At 37.5% G+C, this 15,564-nt stretch overlaps 1 protein-coding gene across 3 annotated transcripts in view; it reads left to right on the top strand.

Annotated features, from left to right (window-relative positions):
- Positions 1-13,884, top strand: part of LOC127429247 (ceramide transfer protein-like) — a 50,622-nt gene extending 36,738 nt beyond the window's left edge. For all 3 annotated transcript variants that reach the window (XM_051678172.1, XM_051678171.1, XM_051678173.1), the window contains 7 exons: positions 2,895-2,990; positions 3,476-3,608; positions 4,102-4,172; positions 7,573-7,701; positions 8,007-8,136; positions 9,251-9,385; positions 11,924-13,884. In XM_051678172.1, the coding sequence (XP_051534132.1) occupies positions 2,895-2,990; positions 3,476-3,608; positions 4,102-4,172; positions 7,573-7,701; positions 8,007-8,136; positions 9,251-9,378 (687 nt within the window). In that variant the 3' untranslated portion in view covers positions 9,379-9,385; positions 11,924-13,884. The remainder of the gene's footprint in view (positions 1-2,894; positions 2,991-3,475; positions 3,609-4,101; positions 4,173-7,572; positions 7,702-8,006; positions 8,137-9,250; positions 9,386-11,923) is intronic.
- Positions 13,885-15,564: the final 1,680 nt, after the last annotated feature.

The raw sequence follows: 15,564 nt of genomic DNA, 5'->3' as shown, positions 1-15,564 counted from the left end.
AATAGGGATAACCGCACCCTGGAGAGGATTGTGAAACAAAACCCATTCAAAAATGTGGGGGAGAACCACTACGCACAGACGTATGCAAGACATGGGTTTCAGCTGTCGCATTCCTTGTGTCAAGCCACTCTTGAACAACAGACAGCGTCTGAAGCGTCTCGCCTGGGCTAAAGACAAAAAGGACTGGACCGCTGCTGAGTGGTCCAAAGTTATGTTCTCTGATGAAAGTAAATTTTGCATTTCCTTTGGAAATCAGGGTCCCAGAGTCTGGAGGAAGAGAGGAGAGGCACACAATCCACGTTGCTTGAGGTCCAGTGTAAAGTTTCCACAGTCAGTGATGGTTTGGGGTGCCATGTCATCTGCTGGTGTTGGTCCACTGTGTTTTCTGAGGTCCAAGGTCAACGCAGCCATATACCAGGAAGTTTTAGAGCACTTCATGCTTCCTGCTGCTGACCAACTTTATGGAGATGCAGATTTCATTTTCCAACAGGACTTGGCACCTGCACACAGTGCCAAAGCAATCAGTATCTGGTTTAAGGACCATGGTATCCCTGTTCTTAATTGGCCAGCAAACTCGCCTGACCTTAACCCCATAGAAAATCTATGGGGTATTGTGAAGAGGAAGATGCGATATGCCAGACCCAACAATGCAGAAGAGCTGAAGGCCACTATCAGAGCAACCTGGGCTCTCATAACACCTGAGCAGTGCCACAGACTGATTGACTCCATGCCACGCCGCATTGCTGCAGTAATTCAGGCAAAAGGAGCCCCAACTATGTATTGAGTGCTGTACATGCTCATACTTTTCATGTTCATACTTTTCAGTTGGCCAAGATTTCTAAAAATCCTTTCTTTGTATTGGTCTTAAGTAATATTCTAATTTTCTGAGATACTGAATTTGGGATTTTCCTTAGTTGTCAGTTATAATCATCAAAATTAAAAGAAATAAACATTTGAAATATATCAGTCTGTGTGTAATGAATGAATATAATATACAAGTTTCACTTTTTGAATGGAATTTGTGAAATAAATCAACTTTTTGATGATATTCTAATTATATGACCAGCACCTGTATATGGATTGTGCATTTGAATTCACAGATTTGTTTTACAAAGTGTGTTATTAATAAATTATAAACCAACCAATGGTTTTTCATATCGGCGTTTTCATGCCATTATGCATATTACCAATATGCCGATGGTTTTAAATTGGCTGATAAATATTGGTAGCCGATACATCGGTGTATCCCTAATTAAATTACATTTATTACCGCTGACAGTTACGTTAGACAAAAAAATGCAAGGCTTTTCAACAGTTCTGTTTACAAATTGAAATGCTGCTTGTTGGATCAGCAAAGGTAATCGTCATATTATGCAACTACACATTGCTTTACGGAGAGCTAAGCTAAGTTTTGCATTAAGAACAGGTGGTGCAACCAAATTAAGCACTGACTTAGTTACAAACTAACTAGTAGTTACTTAGCCCTTAGTTTGAACTTTACACCAAAACTAAATTGAGACCTTATGCACAGCTGGTGCAACCCTACCCTGAAGCCCTAATATAGCTTTGTGTGAGGAACAGACTAAAACGTATCGTTTTGGAGCTTGGCGGACTGGTCACTACGAGTTGTCATCAAATCTTTTAAAAAGTTGTTTTTTTGTGTTCCATTGGAAAAAATGAACAACCACATACAGGTTTGGGACCTGAGATTACATGAGAGCGAGTAAATTATCATATTTCCTTTTGGGGTGAACTATACCTTTTAATTCTAAAAACTTAGTGAGAGACCTACTTAGACAGCATGTTTGGGTATCTTTTGAACTATGATTTTAAAACAGACGCATAACAGTCTGAAAGACAATGTTTAATAGTTTAGTCAAATTATTGGCAAGTCTGCACGATGTTTTATACTGGACTAATGTAGACCATATTAACAGCATGTCAACATTACATAGTTTGCCTTTAGCTGTAGTTTGAAGAGATATAATGAATGCTTATTAGTACAGTTTTCATCTCACAACAATCGTTTGCATGTTCAGTGTCTTCGTGGAGTTCAGAGCAGCATTATTTATGTGTATATATACCGATCACCCACAACATTAAAACCACCTGCCTAATATTGTGTAGGTCCCCCTTGAGCTGCCAAAACAGCTCCAACCCACATCTCAGAACAGCATTCTGAGATTATATTCTTCTCACCACAATTGTACAGAGTGGTTATCTGAGTTACCGTAGACTTTGTCAGTTCGAACCAGTCTGGTCATTCTCTGTTGAACTCTCTGATCAACAAGGCGTTTCCATCCGCAGTCAGGCACCAACTATCATCCATGTGATTATCTAATCATCCAATCATGTGGCATCAGTGCATTGCATAACATCATGGAGATACTGGTCAGGAGCTTCAGTTAATGTTCACTTAAACCATCAGAATGGGGAAAAAATGTGAACTCAGTGATTTGGACCGTGGCATGATTGTTTGTCCTAGACAGCCTGGTTTGAGTATTTCTGTAACTGATGATCTCCTGGGATTTTCACGCACAACAGTCTCTAGAATTTACTCAGAATGCTGCCAAAAACAAAAAACATCCAGTGAGTGGCAGTTCTGTGGATGGAAACGCCTTGTTGATCAGAGAGGTCAACAGAGAATGACCAGAACTGGTTCGAACTGACAAAGTCTACGCTACCTCAGATAACCACTCTGTACAATTGTGGTGAGAAGAATATAATCTCAGAATGCTATTCTGAGATGCAGGTCAGAGCTGTTTTGGCAGCACGAGGGGGACCTACACAATATTAGGCAGGTGGTTTTAATGTTGTGGCTGATCAGTGTATGAGGATTGCGTCATTTTAAATGAGAGGATATGACCTTTGACCTTTTGTTTTGTTGTGGACAGGTGGAGGAGATGGTTAAGAGTCACATGACCTACTCCTTGCAGGATGTCGGTGGAGATGCTAACTGGCAGCTTGTGGTGGAAGAGGGAGAGATGAAGGTGAGTTCACTGCTGAAATGATAGAACTCTACCATCAAAGCTGATCAGTCTGTTACTGAGTTCTAAACCTCTTGACTAAACATTTTAGTGTTGAGAAGTCTGCACGTTCTGCATGTTGTTCATTGAACAAGTTCATCATCTGGGTTCTTGTAGTACACGATGTCCTGTTGCATATTTCAGTGCAGTTTTTGCACAGCACATGATCAAAAATCAGAAAAATCCCATAGACTTACATTGATGGAATGTTCAAATGGGCCAACAGAATGCTCATTATTTGAAACTCCAACTGTCAAAAATTCTAATGTAAACAAACCCACAAAAGGCTTTTGATCTGCATTAAGTTTCTCTCCATCTATCTGTTTGATGGTTTATCTAAAAAGAATCTGTAAACGATATTCGTGCTACTTGTACTTCTACACTAAACCATTTTATAGTACATTAAATGGCACAGACCTCATGTGTGTTTATTGTTCTGGGTGTCTCAGGTGTACAGGAGAGAGGTGGAGGAGAACGGAATCGTGCTGGACCCTCTGAAGGCCACACACTCAGTCAAAGGGGTCACGGGTCATGAAGTCTGTCACTACTTCTGGGACACGGATGTCCGTAATGACTGGGAGAGTGAGTACACACGCTCACGCTCACACACGTCTCTCCCAGAGTTCCCGGTATTGCAGACATTACCCTTAAGTGGTGCTCTGGGCTGATCCGATGATAGCACACACCTTCATATAATTCAATAAGGCCCTGAGACTACATATTATCTTTTTTGTAATATTGGTGCAATTTGATGACTGTGCACAATTTGGGCTGTGTAAGCACCATATACTCTTACCATGCTCTCACATACTTAAATACTATGACGCATCAGGACATGTAATGTACGAACAGTAATATCCTTTTACTCTGATGTTCTCTGGCCAAGTAATTCACTTTAATGGCTAATCAAAAATTTAGCTGCACCTCCTAATGGTCACAATCTCAGCCAATAGTGATGTTTAATAGATGTAATTGTGTTGCTTCTAGTCTAAAGGGCTTTTTTGACTTGCGTCTGTGCTTTAGCGTTCTTTCCCTGATGTCAATTTAAACAGGTCTAATTTTTGTCTGTCTCCAGCTACTGTTGAAAACTTCAACACTGTGGAAACTTTGTCCGATAACGCCATCATCATCTACCAGACTCACAAGGTGAGAACAGTGTGAAAATTATACAGTGACTTTTAGTAGGGCATATCTTTTTTCATTTAAGGTATTTCTATAGGTAATTTTTGTGATGGAATCTGTTGAGGTTTGTCTCGCGCAAACAAATCGTCTTTTGGCGCCCCAACACATGTTGCCAGACGTCTCAAAGACTAGCCAAACTATCTTTAAAACACTAAAGTTGTGATACACTTGAGATGCATATATCTATAATAAAGAGTCTATATCAAAGAATCTGTAAATAAAAATGACAGTGTATGGTATACAGTTGTGCTCAAAAGTTTGCATACCCTGGCAGAAATTGTGACATTTTGGCATTGATTTTGAAAATATGACTGATCATGCAAAAAAAACTGTCTTTTATTTAAGGATAGTGATTAAATGAAGCCATTTATCATCACATAGTTGTTTGGCTCCTTTTTAAATCATAATGATAACAGAAATCACCCAAATGGCCCTGATCAAAAGTTTACATACCCTTGAATGTTTGGCCTTGTTACAGACATGCAAGGTGACACACACAGGTTTAAATGGCAATTGAAGGTTAATTTCCCACACCTGTGGCTTTCTAATTGCAATTAATGTCTGTGTATAAATAGTCAATGAGTTTGTTAGCTCTCACGTGGATGCACTGAGCAGGCTAGATACTGAGCCATGGGGAGCAGAAAAGAACTGTCAAAAGACCTGCATAACAAGGTAATGGAACTTTATAAAGATGGAAAAGGATATAAAAAGATATCCAAAGCCTTGAAAATGCCAGTCAGTACTGTTCAATCACTTATTAAGAAGTGGAAAATTCGGGGATCTCTTGATACCAAGCCAAGGTCAGGTAGACCAAGAAAGATTTCAGCCACAACTGCCAGAAGAATTGTTCAGCATACAAAGAAAAACCCACAGGTAACCTCAGGAGAAATACAGGCTGCTCTGGAAAAAGATGGTGTAGTTGTTTCAAGGAGCACAATACGACGATACTTGAACAAAAATGAGCTGCATGGTCAGGTTGCCAGAAAGAAGCCTTTACTGCGCCAATGCCACAAAAAAGCCCGGTTACAATATGCCCGACAACACCTTGACACACCTCACAGCTTCTGGCACGCTGTAATTTGGAGTGACGAGACCAAAATAGAGCTTTATGGTCATAACCATAAGCGCTATGTTTGGAGGGGGGTCAACAAGGCCTATAGTGAAAAGAATACCATCCCCACTGTGAAGCATGGTGGTGGCTCACTGATGTTTTGGGGGTGTTTGAGCTCTAAAGGCACAGGGAATCTTGTGAAAACTGATGGCAAGATGAATGCAGCATGTTATCAGAAAATACTGGCAGACAATTTGCATTCTTCTGCACGAAAGCTGCGCAAGGGACGCTCTTGGACTTTCCAGCACGACAATGACCCTAAGCACAAGGCCAAGTTGACCCTCCAGTGGTTACACCAGAAAAAGGTGAAGGTTCTGGAGTGGCCATCACAGTCTCCTGACCTTAATATCATCGAGTCACTCTGGGGAGATCTCAAACGTGCGGTTCATGCAAGATAACCAAAGACTTTGCATGACCTGGAGGCATTTTGCCAAGACGAATGGGCAGCTATACCACCTGCAAGAATTTGGGGCCTCATAGACAACTATTACAAAAGACTGCACGCTGTCATTGATGCTAAAGGGGGCAATACACAGTATTAAGAACTAAGGGTATGCAGACTTTTGAACAGGGGTCATTTCATTTTTTTTTATGGTTGTGCCATTCTGTTATAACCTACAGCTGAATATGAATCCCATAAGAAATAAAAGAAATGTATTTTGCCTGCTCACTCATGTTTTCTTTAAAAATGGTACATATATTACCAATTCTCCAAGGGTATGTAAACTTTTGAGCACAACTGTATATCTTAACCCTTTAAGCTTGGGTGGGCCCTCAAGAAAAAAAAAAAGAATTGTCAAAATATTAATAACTACAGTCATGACCAACACAGTAGGCTTAAAAGCTCTGCTTTCCAATGCATGTAGGCATTATGACCAAAACTGAACAACTGCTTTGAAATTTGCAGACAAATCAGAAGTGTTCTGTTTTGATAATTTATAAAGAAAAAAAAATGTGCACTGTACATATTATTGTAATCAGTAAAAACAACAAACTCATCAAATAGCCATGTGTCATTTGTTGTTGGAAAGCTCTCAAAGGGTAGAATACAACCAGCCTATCTGACAATAATATAGCAAGTAATAGCTAAGTACATGTCACTGACATTTTATGTTTCATTTGAACAGTTGTCGCTTATATGCCACGTTTTCACTTATAACTTTTAAAAAAATAAACAGAACATAAAATGTCACATACCATTACTTAGAGGAGGCGATTATCTTTCAAATGAGCCCACACACACGGTAATCATATGCATAGATCATTAGATAATCCACATGAAGCACAATGTTACATATGGCCACCAGGAGATGGCGCCAAGTATATGGCACAGACTCAATGATGACCCAAATGGCACAGAATGAAACTCATTCTGTGAAATCTCATTACTAAAATCATGTCTGCATGCTATGCAAACCTTAAGTCATTATTGTGTTTGCATGTGTAATTAGTTCTTATGTACAATTATAATGTTTTATTTGTTTGGAGACATTTTTGGACACTATGATAAATTATTTTTGAAATGCTATAATATTTGATTGAGTTGCTGTATAAACACAAATTTTTTCTCAGTTATAGTCAGGGGTGTAATAATCAAAACAAGCAAGTACAACCCACCCCCCCCATTATTTATACCATGATCAATGGAAACATGTAAATGCTTCAAGCTGCACCCCACCCCATGTTCAAGCCAAATCTACGCCCTTTGTTATAATTGACATGATTGGGAACAGAACACAAGCAGTTTTTCAGAGCCACCTTATTTACAACCTGAGATACATAATGTCAAATAAAAAAAGTACATTTGTGGCTCAAGTTTTTTTTTCTTTTTTCTTTTTTATTTTTCAGCAGTTTCTTAGGCTGAGAGTCTCAGAATTTATCATAATCTATGTAATAAAATATATATATTTTTTAAGTTTTATTTACAGTGACACCAAACACTTGACCCTCCTTGTTTTTTGGGGGTTTTTTGTTGAGTCATAAGCCTTTAATTTTGGGTATGCCACTGAAACTGGACATCTTTAAAAGCACCTTCAGAGTTTAAAGGATTAATGTAATGTAACTTTTATTGTGTTCCGATTACTTTGTGGTAACATTTGAAAAGGTTGAAACATCCTCTGATTTGCATCCCATAGACTGCACCCTTAGCAGATGCAGTTTTGTATGTATCTATGTGGTGTTGATTTTTGTTTACTGAACTCCTCTTGAACACCTTTATGTGAAAGATTTTGTTCTGTTTTTTCTGTCTTGCAGAGGGTGTGGCCAGCGTCTCAGAGAGATGTCTTATATTTGTCTGCCATTCGTAAGATTATAGCCTATAACGAAAATGATCCTGACACATGGATTGTCTGCAACTTTTCTGTCGACCATGAAAATGCCCAGGTGAGTCTGATCTCCATAGAAACCACAGAGTCAAGTTTAATGTTATTTAAGGGTCTGTTAAAGATCTTGGTGGTGATATTCTTTTTATTTATATATTTTTTTTATATTCAATGGCTTCATTCCATGAGTAATGAAAAAAATATTAATAAATAAATTATAAAATCTCAACTTAATTTTCATATCATTTTAGTATTTTTAAAGGTCATAGGACTTTATATTTTTCCCCCTATAAATATGAAAAATGTTTGAGTCATTACAGTTCCATTGTTTATTATTGATTGTTGATTATTTTTGTCTTTATGTAGCCAAACAACAGGTGTGTTCGTGCTAAAATCAACATTGCGATGATCTGTCAGACACTGGTCAGTCCACCAGAGGGAGACAAAGACATCAGCAGAGACAACATCTTGTGCAAAATCACATACGTTGCCAACGGTTAGAACCACTCATTATATAAAAATATGTTAAAAGATAAATAGAATAATAGAATAATATTTGTTTTAAAAATTTTTGTTTTAAATAGAGCTGTCAGAATTAATGCATTAATTTTTCTTAATCGCGATTAATGCATTAGACCGTTAATACAGCATAAACACTGGTGTGAAGGGCGAAACCTTTGTAATGTGTCCACCTCGAGTCATTACACTGACACACTTGCCACAGTGCCAGAGCCCTTCTACCAAGGTGAGCCTACAAGCTTAGCATAAAATAGCATAACGCGGCGGCCCCATAGACATTCTATGGGCGGTACTGTCATAGCATGTTAGTTGACCGTTACGCTCTCTACTATGATAGAGCCATAGAGGTTATTATCTCGATAAATAAAATTATCTCTGACAGCGCTTCCCTGTCAGTGATAAAATGATGAAGAAAGGAGCTCTTAGCGCTATTTGATGTAGGACTAGTGATAGAAATCATGTATTTTTCAGCCTTGGTAAGTGTGTTTGTTTGCAAGCGCTTTTCATGGTGAGTTCAAAGTGCTGGTTGATGCTGGCGTTGCCGCCCTGACTCGAATCATGAATGCAGCTTCACGATTGCTGTAACAAAGAGGATAGCCACAGTCTACTGGCAGATTCATATTGTGGATGATAAGAGTTTTAGAGATTTAATGCCCATTGCAGTGAATATGCAACCTATGGGGAGACTAGTTCTTTCAGTTAGACAGACTCCCATTTAGACTTTGGGAAACATTTAATGTTACTTGAATTGGTGATATTTTAGTGCATTTCTATCTATATTGTGGAATGCTTTGTTTGGAAAACGTTAATAAAGCATTATATTGCTACATATTTTTTTTATTTCATCCTAAAATGGAAATAAATTAATTTTGACAAAGAAGTATATAAAGTGTCAAGTTTCAGCACTTTTAAAATCTGCGATTAATCGCAATTACAAAAAATGATGTGATAAATTATGATTACAAATGTGATTTATGACTGACAGCACTAGTTTTAAATTAAGCAACCCTGCAGCTTGAGTAGGGCCGTAGCTTAGGTCACTTTTGTGGATGTTGAATGTACGTTGACTGGATGTTTGTTGTGGGTTGCAGTGAATCCTGGTGGCTGGGCTCCTGCATCTGTCCTGAGAGCTGTCGCTAAGAGAGAATATCCCAAATTCCTCAAGCGCTTCACTTGCTACGTCCAGGAGAAAACTGCCGGAAAGCCCATCCTCTTCTGAGCAGCAGGTACACTAAATCTGATGATCTTCAGCACTGTTGAACAAAGTGAATAAAGAAATTAACAAGACAAATTACATGTGAAATTATGGTATCATTGGTTACTAAAGGACTTTGCTCTTATAAAATGGCAGCAACAACCAATGTCTAACAAATATTATTTCGGAATAAACAATTCTTCCAAGTAATATAGCTCATTAGCTTAACTTTCAGCTGTTTGCAGTTGCCATACAAATAATATAGAATATGTGGACATTTTTTTACACATTTTATTACAGCTTTGAGTGTGGGTCATCCAGATCAGATTGTAGAGTCAGAACTGTCTGTTGTGCAATTCTTTCCCTGCCTGTGCATCGTAAAGTCATTTTAGAGTTGCGGTTTTTTGTTACATTATGATGAAAAATTATGAAAACAAATTTTTGACAAAGCCAACATACTGTTTGTTGTTCTAAAAAAAATAAATCGAAGAATTCTTTATTTACTAAATAATTCACTGAGGTGAGTTTATTTTAACTCGGGAGACTGCACACAGTGGAAATGATAATTCTGTGAATGATTTAAATATTCGGTTATAACATATAGGTTATGATAACTTTGGTGCTGTTTATGGTCGGATGAGGGCGCTATGCGCCCAGAAACACTTGTATTGGAGTTTAAAGATATTAAAGTATAACAAATAAATACAGTAATGTACATTTGATAAAATGTGTTTACTCTTTATATTAACATATATATTAAAAATGACAAACAGAATGAAGATTTATTGTATTAATATATTTTTAATAAGAATAACAAGTAAGGCCCAAGTATTTTAAAAGTTCATAGGTTGTTTCTGCGACAGCCCCAGAGCTCCAATGCTTGGTGTATACGTCAGCGTCCGAATTCACTCACTCATTTCGTTCACTCACTGCTGAGATATAGTGCACTCACTGCCATTCACTATATAAGAAATAGTGAATGAGTGAATGATTTCGGACACAGCTTCTGTCTATCTAGCAAGCTAGCTAGCTTTTTGTCTTATTGTTATGTCTATATAACCACCAAACGTAAAACTTTTACAACTATTTTAAACTATCAGACAAGTCTTTGTCAAGCCAACATCAGAGTTTGTCTTGACAAACTTCAAATATCTAGTTCATATTATTGTCATTACACCCCTTAAACTCTATTGGACCCACCTGCACCAAAGGGGGGCGCTATATCACGAAAAAAAATGTACGCTTAAAACATTAAAGTCTCCGTATACATAACTCAGGCATATGAGGTATCAGTTGAAAGCTTAGAATCTGAACTTTTAAGAGATAACATCACTTCTGCATTTATGTTACTTAAAATAACAAAATAAGGCCTCAAAACATTCGTGTTGAAAATTAGCGCCCCCTAGAGGTAATGGGGTAGAAATATTTATATGAAAATAAAAGTCCTTCACATAGCACCTAAATGGACAAGTCATATATCAAATGAAAGCTTTCCTTCTCAGAAATGTGACTGTACAGTTAGTTTTGTTGCACTAATACCACAGTTCAAAATATTTTCAAAAGAATCGCAAAGTGAAATATGATTTCTGTAAGTCATCAAATACAAGAGTTTCATTTATGCGCCGATCACTGCTGCTGTAAGCCCCGTATAGCTAAAAACTTTATATCTGCTTTTACCTTAGTCAGTTTACTAAACAATTTGCCATTTTTTACTTGTCTGTGAGCTTGTTTGGCTGAATAATCTAATGTTAGATCTTAGATATCCAGAACAAAATTTGCCATACAGCAGGAAAAACATGCTAAACAAATCATCGGAAAAATATGTTTTTGACTATTGATAATTGATAATGTTATATATCATGTTATATATGATATATAGATTGAGCTTCTAGTCCACTCGGAGGCCAAGATATTCGATGAAACAATGGGGCTGGTGCATGAACTGAACATTAGAGTGAATGTCTATGGACGAGCACAAATGTGAAGGCTAAAATGCGTCATTTACCTTTCAGATCTGTGATAGAAGAAAAATTATTTTTACTAGTATTTCCTGCCATCTAGTGGAATAAAATAAGACCGTAACATGGTTAAGGTTGGGAAAGGAGGAGGCAGGAACTGGCTGAACAGTCAAAATAATATATACTTAAACAAAAAAGACCCAACACAAACACACACATGGCAGCTGCAAGTGGCTCTCTCTCTCTCCCGAACTGCCGCATTCGCTGCACTTATCCCTCTCCTCGGCTAATTAGCCCGATTGGGGGCTGGGCATGCATAGTCACAAAGACTTTTGGAGGGAGATGGCATAAACAGAACAAGAATTACATGCTTAGAAAGTTAGGACAACAAAAAGTTTTTTTTTTTTTTTTACTTCTTCAAAAAAACTTTGTTACATAGTGATTTCTGAACAAATGAGACCAAATGTTTGCAATTAGCCCACAGTATGTGTGAATGGTGAGCGTTTAAATTTGAGTGTAAAAAATTGTAGGCGGCAGCCCAAAAATGCGCTAGAGTTGAAGAAGTTAAATGAACTGTTATTTATTTATTTTCGTTTTTTTATTCTTTCCAGTTCCCAAGTTCTGCCATCAGTGTGCCCGAGCGCCCTACAGTTCCTGCACACTCCTCTAGCTACAGCGTCCTCTAGTGACAAGGAAGACTCATTGTGTCCCCTTTTCCAGGCTGTTCTGAATGCAGCTCGTAGCGGCTCACATCTTAAGATGCTTGATGCAGTTCTGTAGCACAACACTAGCTCACACCGGCAGAGGATTAGAGATACCAAACATCAATGTGTGTTCCATATTTTCTGTCAGAGATCTATATGTAAGTATGTATGTAAGTGAGAGAGGAAGTTTATATAACAGAGTTATTAAGCTGATAAAACAAGGCTCTATTAGTCCTGGTTAGCATTTAATTGTCTTTTCGAACAAACTTTTCAGCTTTGCTTTTTGTTTTTCTTATGATTATCCGTTTACATTCAGTGTCACCCTCTGCTAATAATTTCAGATCCTTTCAGTCATGTTTTTTTAGTTTTAGAAAACCAAAGGCATGGTTTATAAATTAATTTAAGGGCTTTCATTGGCCTGTGAAGTATAAATTTGCCTTTTTTGTCTCAATTTGTCTCTTTAATGAAGCCCAGCGTCTGGCGCTGATGAAGAGAAGTCAGATTTTTGCTTATAATTTCACACTTTATCTCTACATTTTGGTTTTTAGTTGTATCCGTGTCTCATCAACTGACATACTGCAGCACAATTCAAGATTGATCGAATTTTAAAATGCGTCAGGCGAATGTCACGTGCAGATTATTTGTAAATAGTTTCATTGCTATTGCTTCATGTATGTCAGATCGTCAGTCGACGCTTTTATCTAACTAATTCTAACTACATATGCCTTAGAAAGGGTAAGATTGGTGTGTGTATTCGTGCGAGATTGAGTGTGTGTTTGTGTCGGACAAACTAAAAGAGGTGTTTATTCTAATTGTAAAAATGTCTAGAGAAGTGCCTCATTGATCGGGTACATCTAAAAACTTGATCCACGTCCATTTCTAATCTACAGACTGAAACACATCTGCAGTCATTTAATGTTTATACAAAGATCATTTCATTTTGATTTCTTATCTCTTATTATTAGTATTATTATTATTATTAATAATAATAACGTGGGTTTGCAATCAGCAAAGGGCAGATTGTGTCATCAGAGAAGCATCATCTCATTGGAGAAGCCTGATGCCAATCTAATTTTTATCCAATAGAGAGACAATGTTTAAAGTCAGGGGCATAGAGCATAGGTAGTTGTAGATGGGGCAAAAGTAGTTGCGTTTATTTATTTTCTTGATCGAATTTATTCGTCCAAATTTAAAGAATCATTGATGTTCACAAACACTCTTACAAGACATAAACTAAACTTCAAACGATTGTATCGTTGTACAACAAAAATGACAAGAGCTTTTAACTTCTTTTTTTTTTGCTAAACTTTTTCACTGTTCGAATTTAAAAAAGGCCTGAGAGATTTCGCCCCTTGAAAGACTGTTAAAGACTATATAGCAGGCGACAGCTTCATGGTAGCCAAGCGTAGCTGAGGTGCACAACTGCAAGATCTGATAATATACGGTGGCATTTCGATCAGTTGCGATTGTCCGTCAAAGCAGCGTGCTCGTACAACTGTAAACATTCCAAACACTCTCACTACAACAGAATGTACGAATTCACCGAAGTGAAACCGTAAAACTAATCCGAATGTACACGCCCCCTGATTTCCCCCACCGGGGTAGTTTTTTGACGGAAACGGCCAATCAGGAAAGGAGTTTTGCACCTCTGAACTGCTGGAGTGAGTGAGCTTGTGTGTGTCGCTCTCATACCGTCTAGTGTGTGTTATTAGTTGCGTTTGCACTGAATGTAATGTCATTGGGGTTCAAATGTTTTGTGTACATTAAGTGTCACACTATAAAGGTGTCAGGATGAAAATTTACTGTGAATAGAGGGCACATCCACAGTCCTGTTTTGAGAGAAATAAAATGATTGACATCTTTCTGCATTTCTGGTTGTCGTGCTTTTTTTTTTTTAAACCTTAATTTAGTTCATTTGTTTATACAGTTATTGTTTGTTTCCATTCATATTCGATTTAACCCTTCTGTTATGTTTAATAATAATGACAACTGTGATGTTCAGGTCAAAAATGACCTGTGTAGACTACAATAGAGTTGCAGTAGATTTACAGCACACTCATCTATTAATAATGAATATTGAAATTGGCATAGGTTACCTACATGTTTTTACACTGAACATGGGCTTATATAGTAGCATTTTAACTGGAATGCGCCACCTGTATGTCAGTTGTGGTACTACATGTTTACAGTAGATATACAGTAAATCCTTAGCTTTACTGTAAGGATTTGCAGTACTTAAAATAAGATGATACTTAGATTACTTGCTAATTTTATTAGCTTGAAAGAAACACGGGATCATGTTGTATATTCTGCAACATTACAACCAAATTGCACAACAAATACATTGTCAAATCAACATTGATCGGTCTGAAATAGATTTATTATAATGGATTTTTTTAAGGAAGTGTCAATGTACATCTGCATCAGACGGATTCTTTTGGAGCGTTTCTGTTGCGTCATTAACATACTGTTATTTTTATAAACAGAATTGCGCTACATCAGACTGTTTTTTTGAACACAAGAACGTGTCCGTCTTTATGTTGTGCTGTCGGGTCGTGTCTAGAAGGTAACCCCCCAGTTACCTAAAATCTTGTGAGAGCTGCATTGAATGTTCTCACACTGTGTTTATTTAAAGTCCTTCAGAAATCCTACACCTACCCCTAAACCTAACCTTAACCATACCACTAAATCTAACACTAAAACAAACCTTGCTAACAGAGAATGAGACTCTCGTGAGACTTAGGCTGCTGGGGGGTTACCTTCTGGACAGCCCTGCTGTTGGTCTGGTTTGTTCTCTGTATAAGCTGCACATTGCCGATACAACTGGAGTTTCGATTACTGCCCCCTGGAGAAAACAGGTGGTACTTCAAGCTTGAATTACGGTCCAGGGCTGATTGTGTTAATTTTTTTAACACGTTATTTTTTTTATAGAAATAATCGCACTGAATTAACATGTTAAATCAACGGTTAATAACGTTCTTTTTAATATGACAGCACTCTGTGCTATGGGTGGGTGATATACCAGTTGTAGTGTTGCCAGATCTCACACTAGAAATAAATGAAAATTATAAGCAATTTTTATTTTTTTCCCCCATGTGGGGGAATTATCAGCATAAAAATAGTAGCAAGCATAGTATACAGTAGCCTATATCAAATAACTCATTAAATGTATTGTAAACATTAAATATATCCCCAAAAATATTTCAAATATACATCTGGCCATCTAAAATCAATTAATAGCCTAAACATCTCTCTCCTGCATGCATGCACACACTGTGGAAAGTGGTGTACTACCGAAAATGTATTGTGCCCTTTGGTTTTCATAAAAAAAATAGTCTGAACAAAATTTAACTGGTTACCAGCATTTAAAAATAACATTTTCACTTTGGAACAATTGAAAGGGACTTCGTTCCCATTTTCGGTTACGTTCTGCAAAACAATGTGTTCCTTGAACCGTTTTTAGTCCCTGCATAAAAGTCCCGCAATATGGAAACTATCGGCCATTAGTTTTCTTCTAACACCTTCTAATCCAATAACGTAGATCTCCT

This window comes from Myxocyprinus asiaticus, chromosome 38 (assembly GCF_019703515.2).
Source record: "Myxocyprinus asiaticus isolate MX2 ecotype Aquarium Trade chromosome 38, UBuf_Myxa_2, whole genome shotgun sequence".
NCBI classification, from domain to species: Eukaryota; Metazoa; Chordata; class Actinopteri; order Cypriniformes; family Catostomidae; genus Myxocyprinus; species Myxocyprinus asiaticus.
This window is presented reverse-complemented; position numbering and strand designations above follow the sequence as displayed.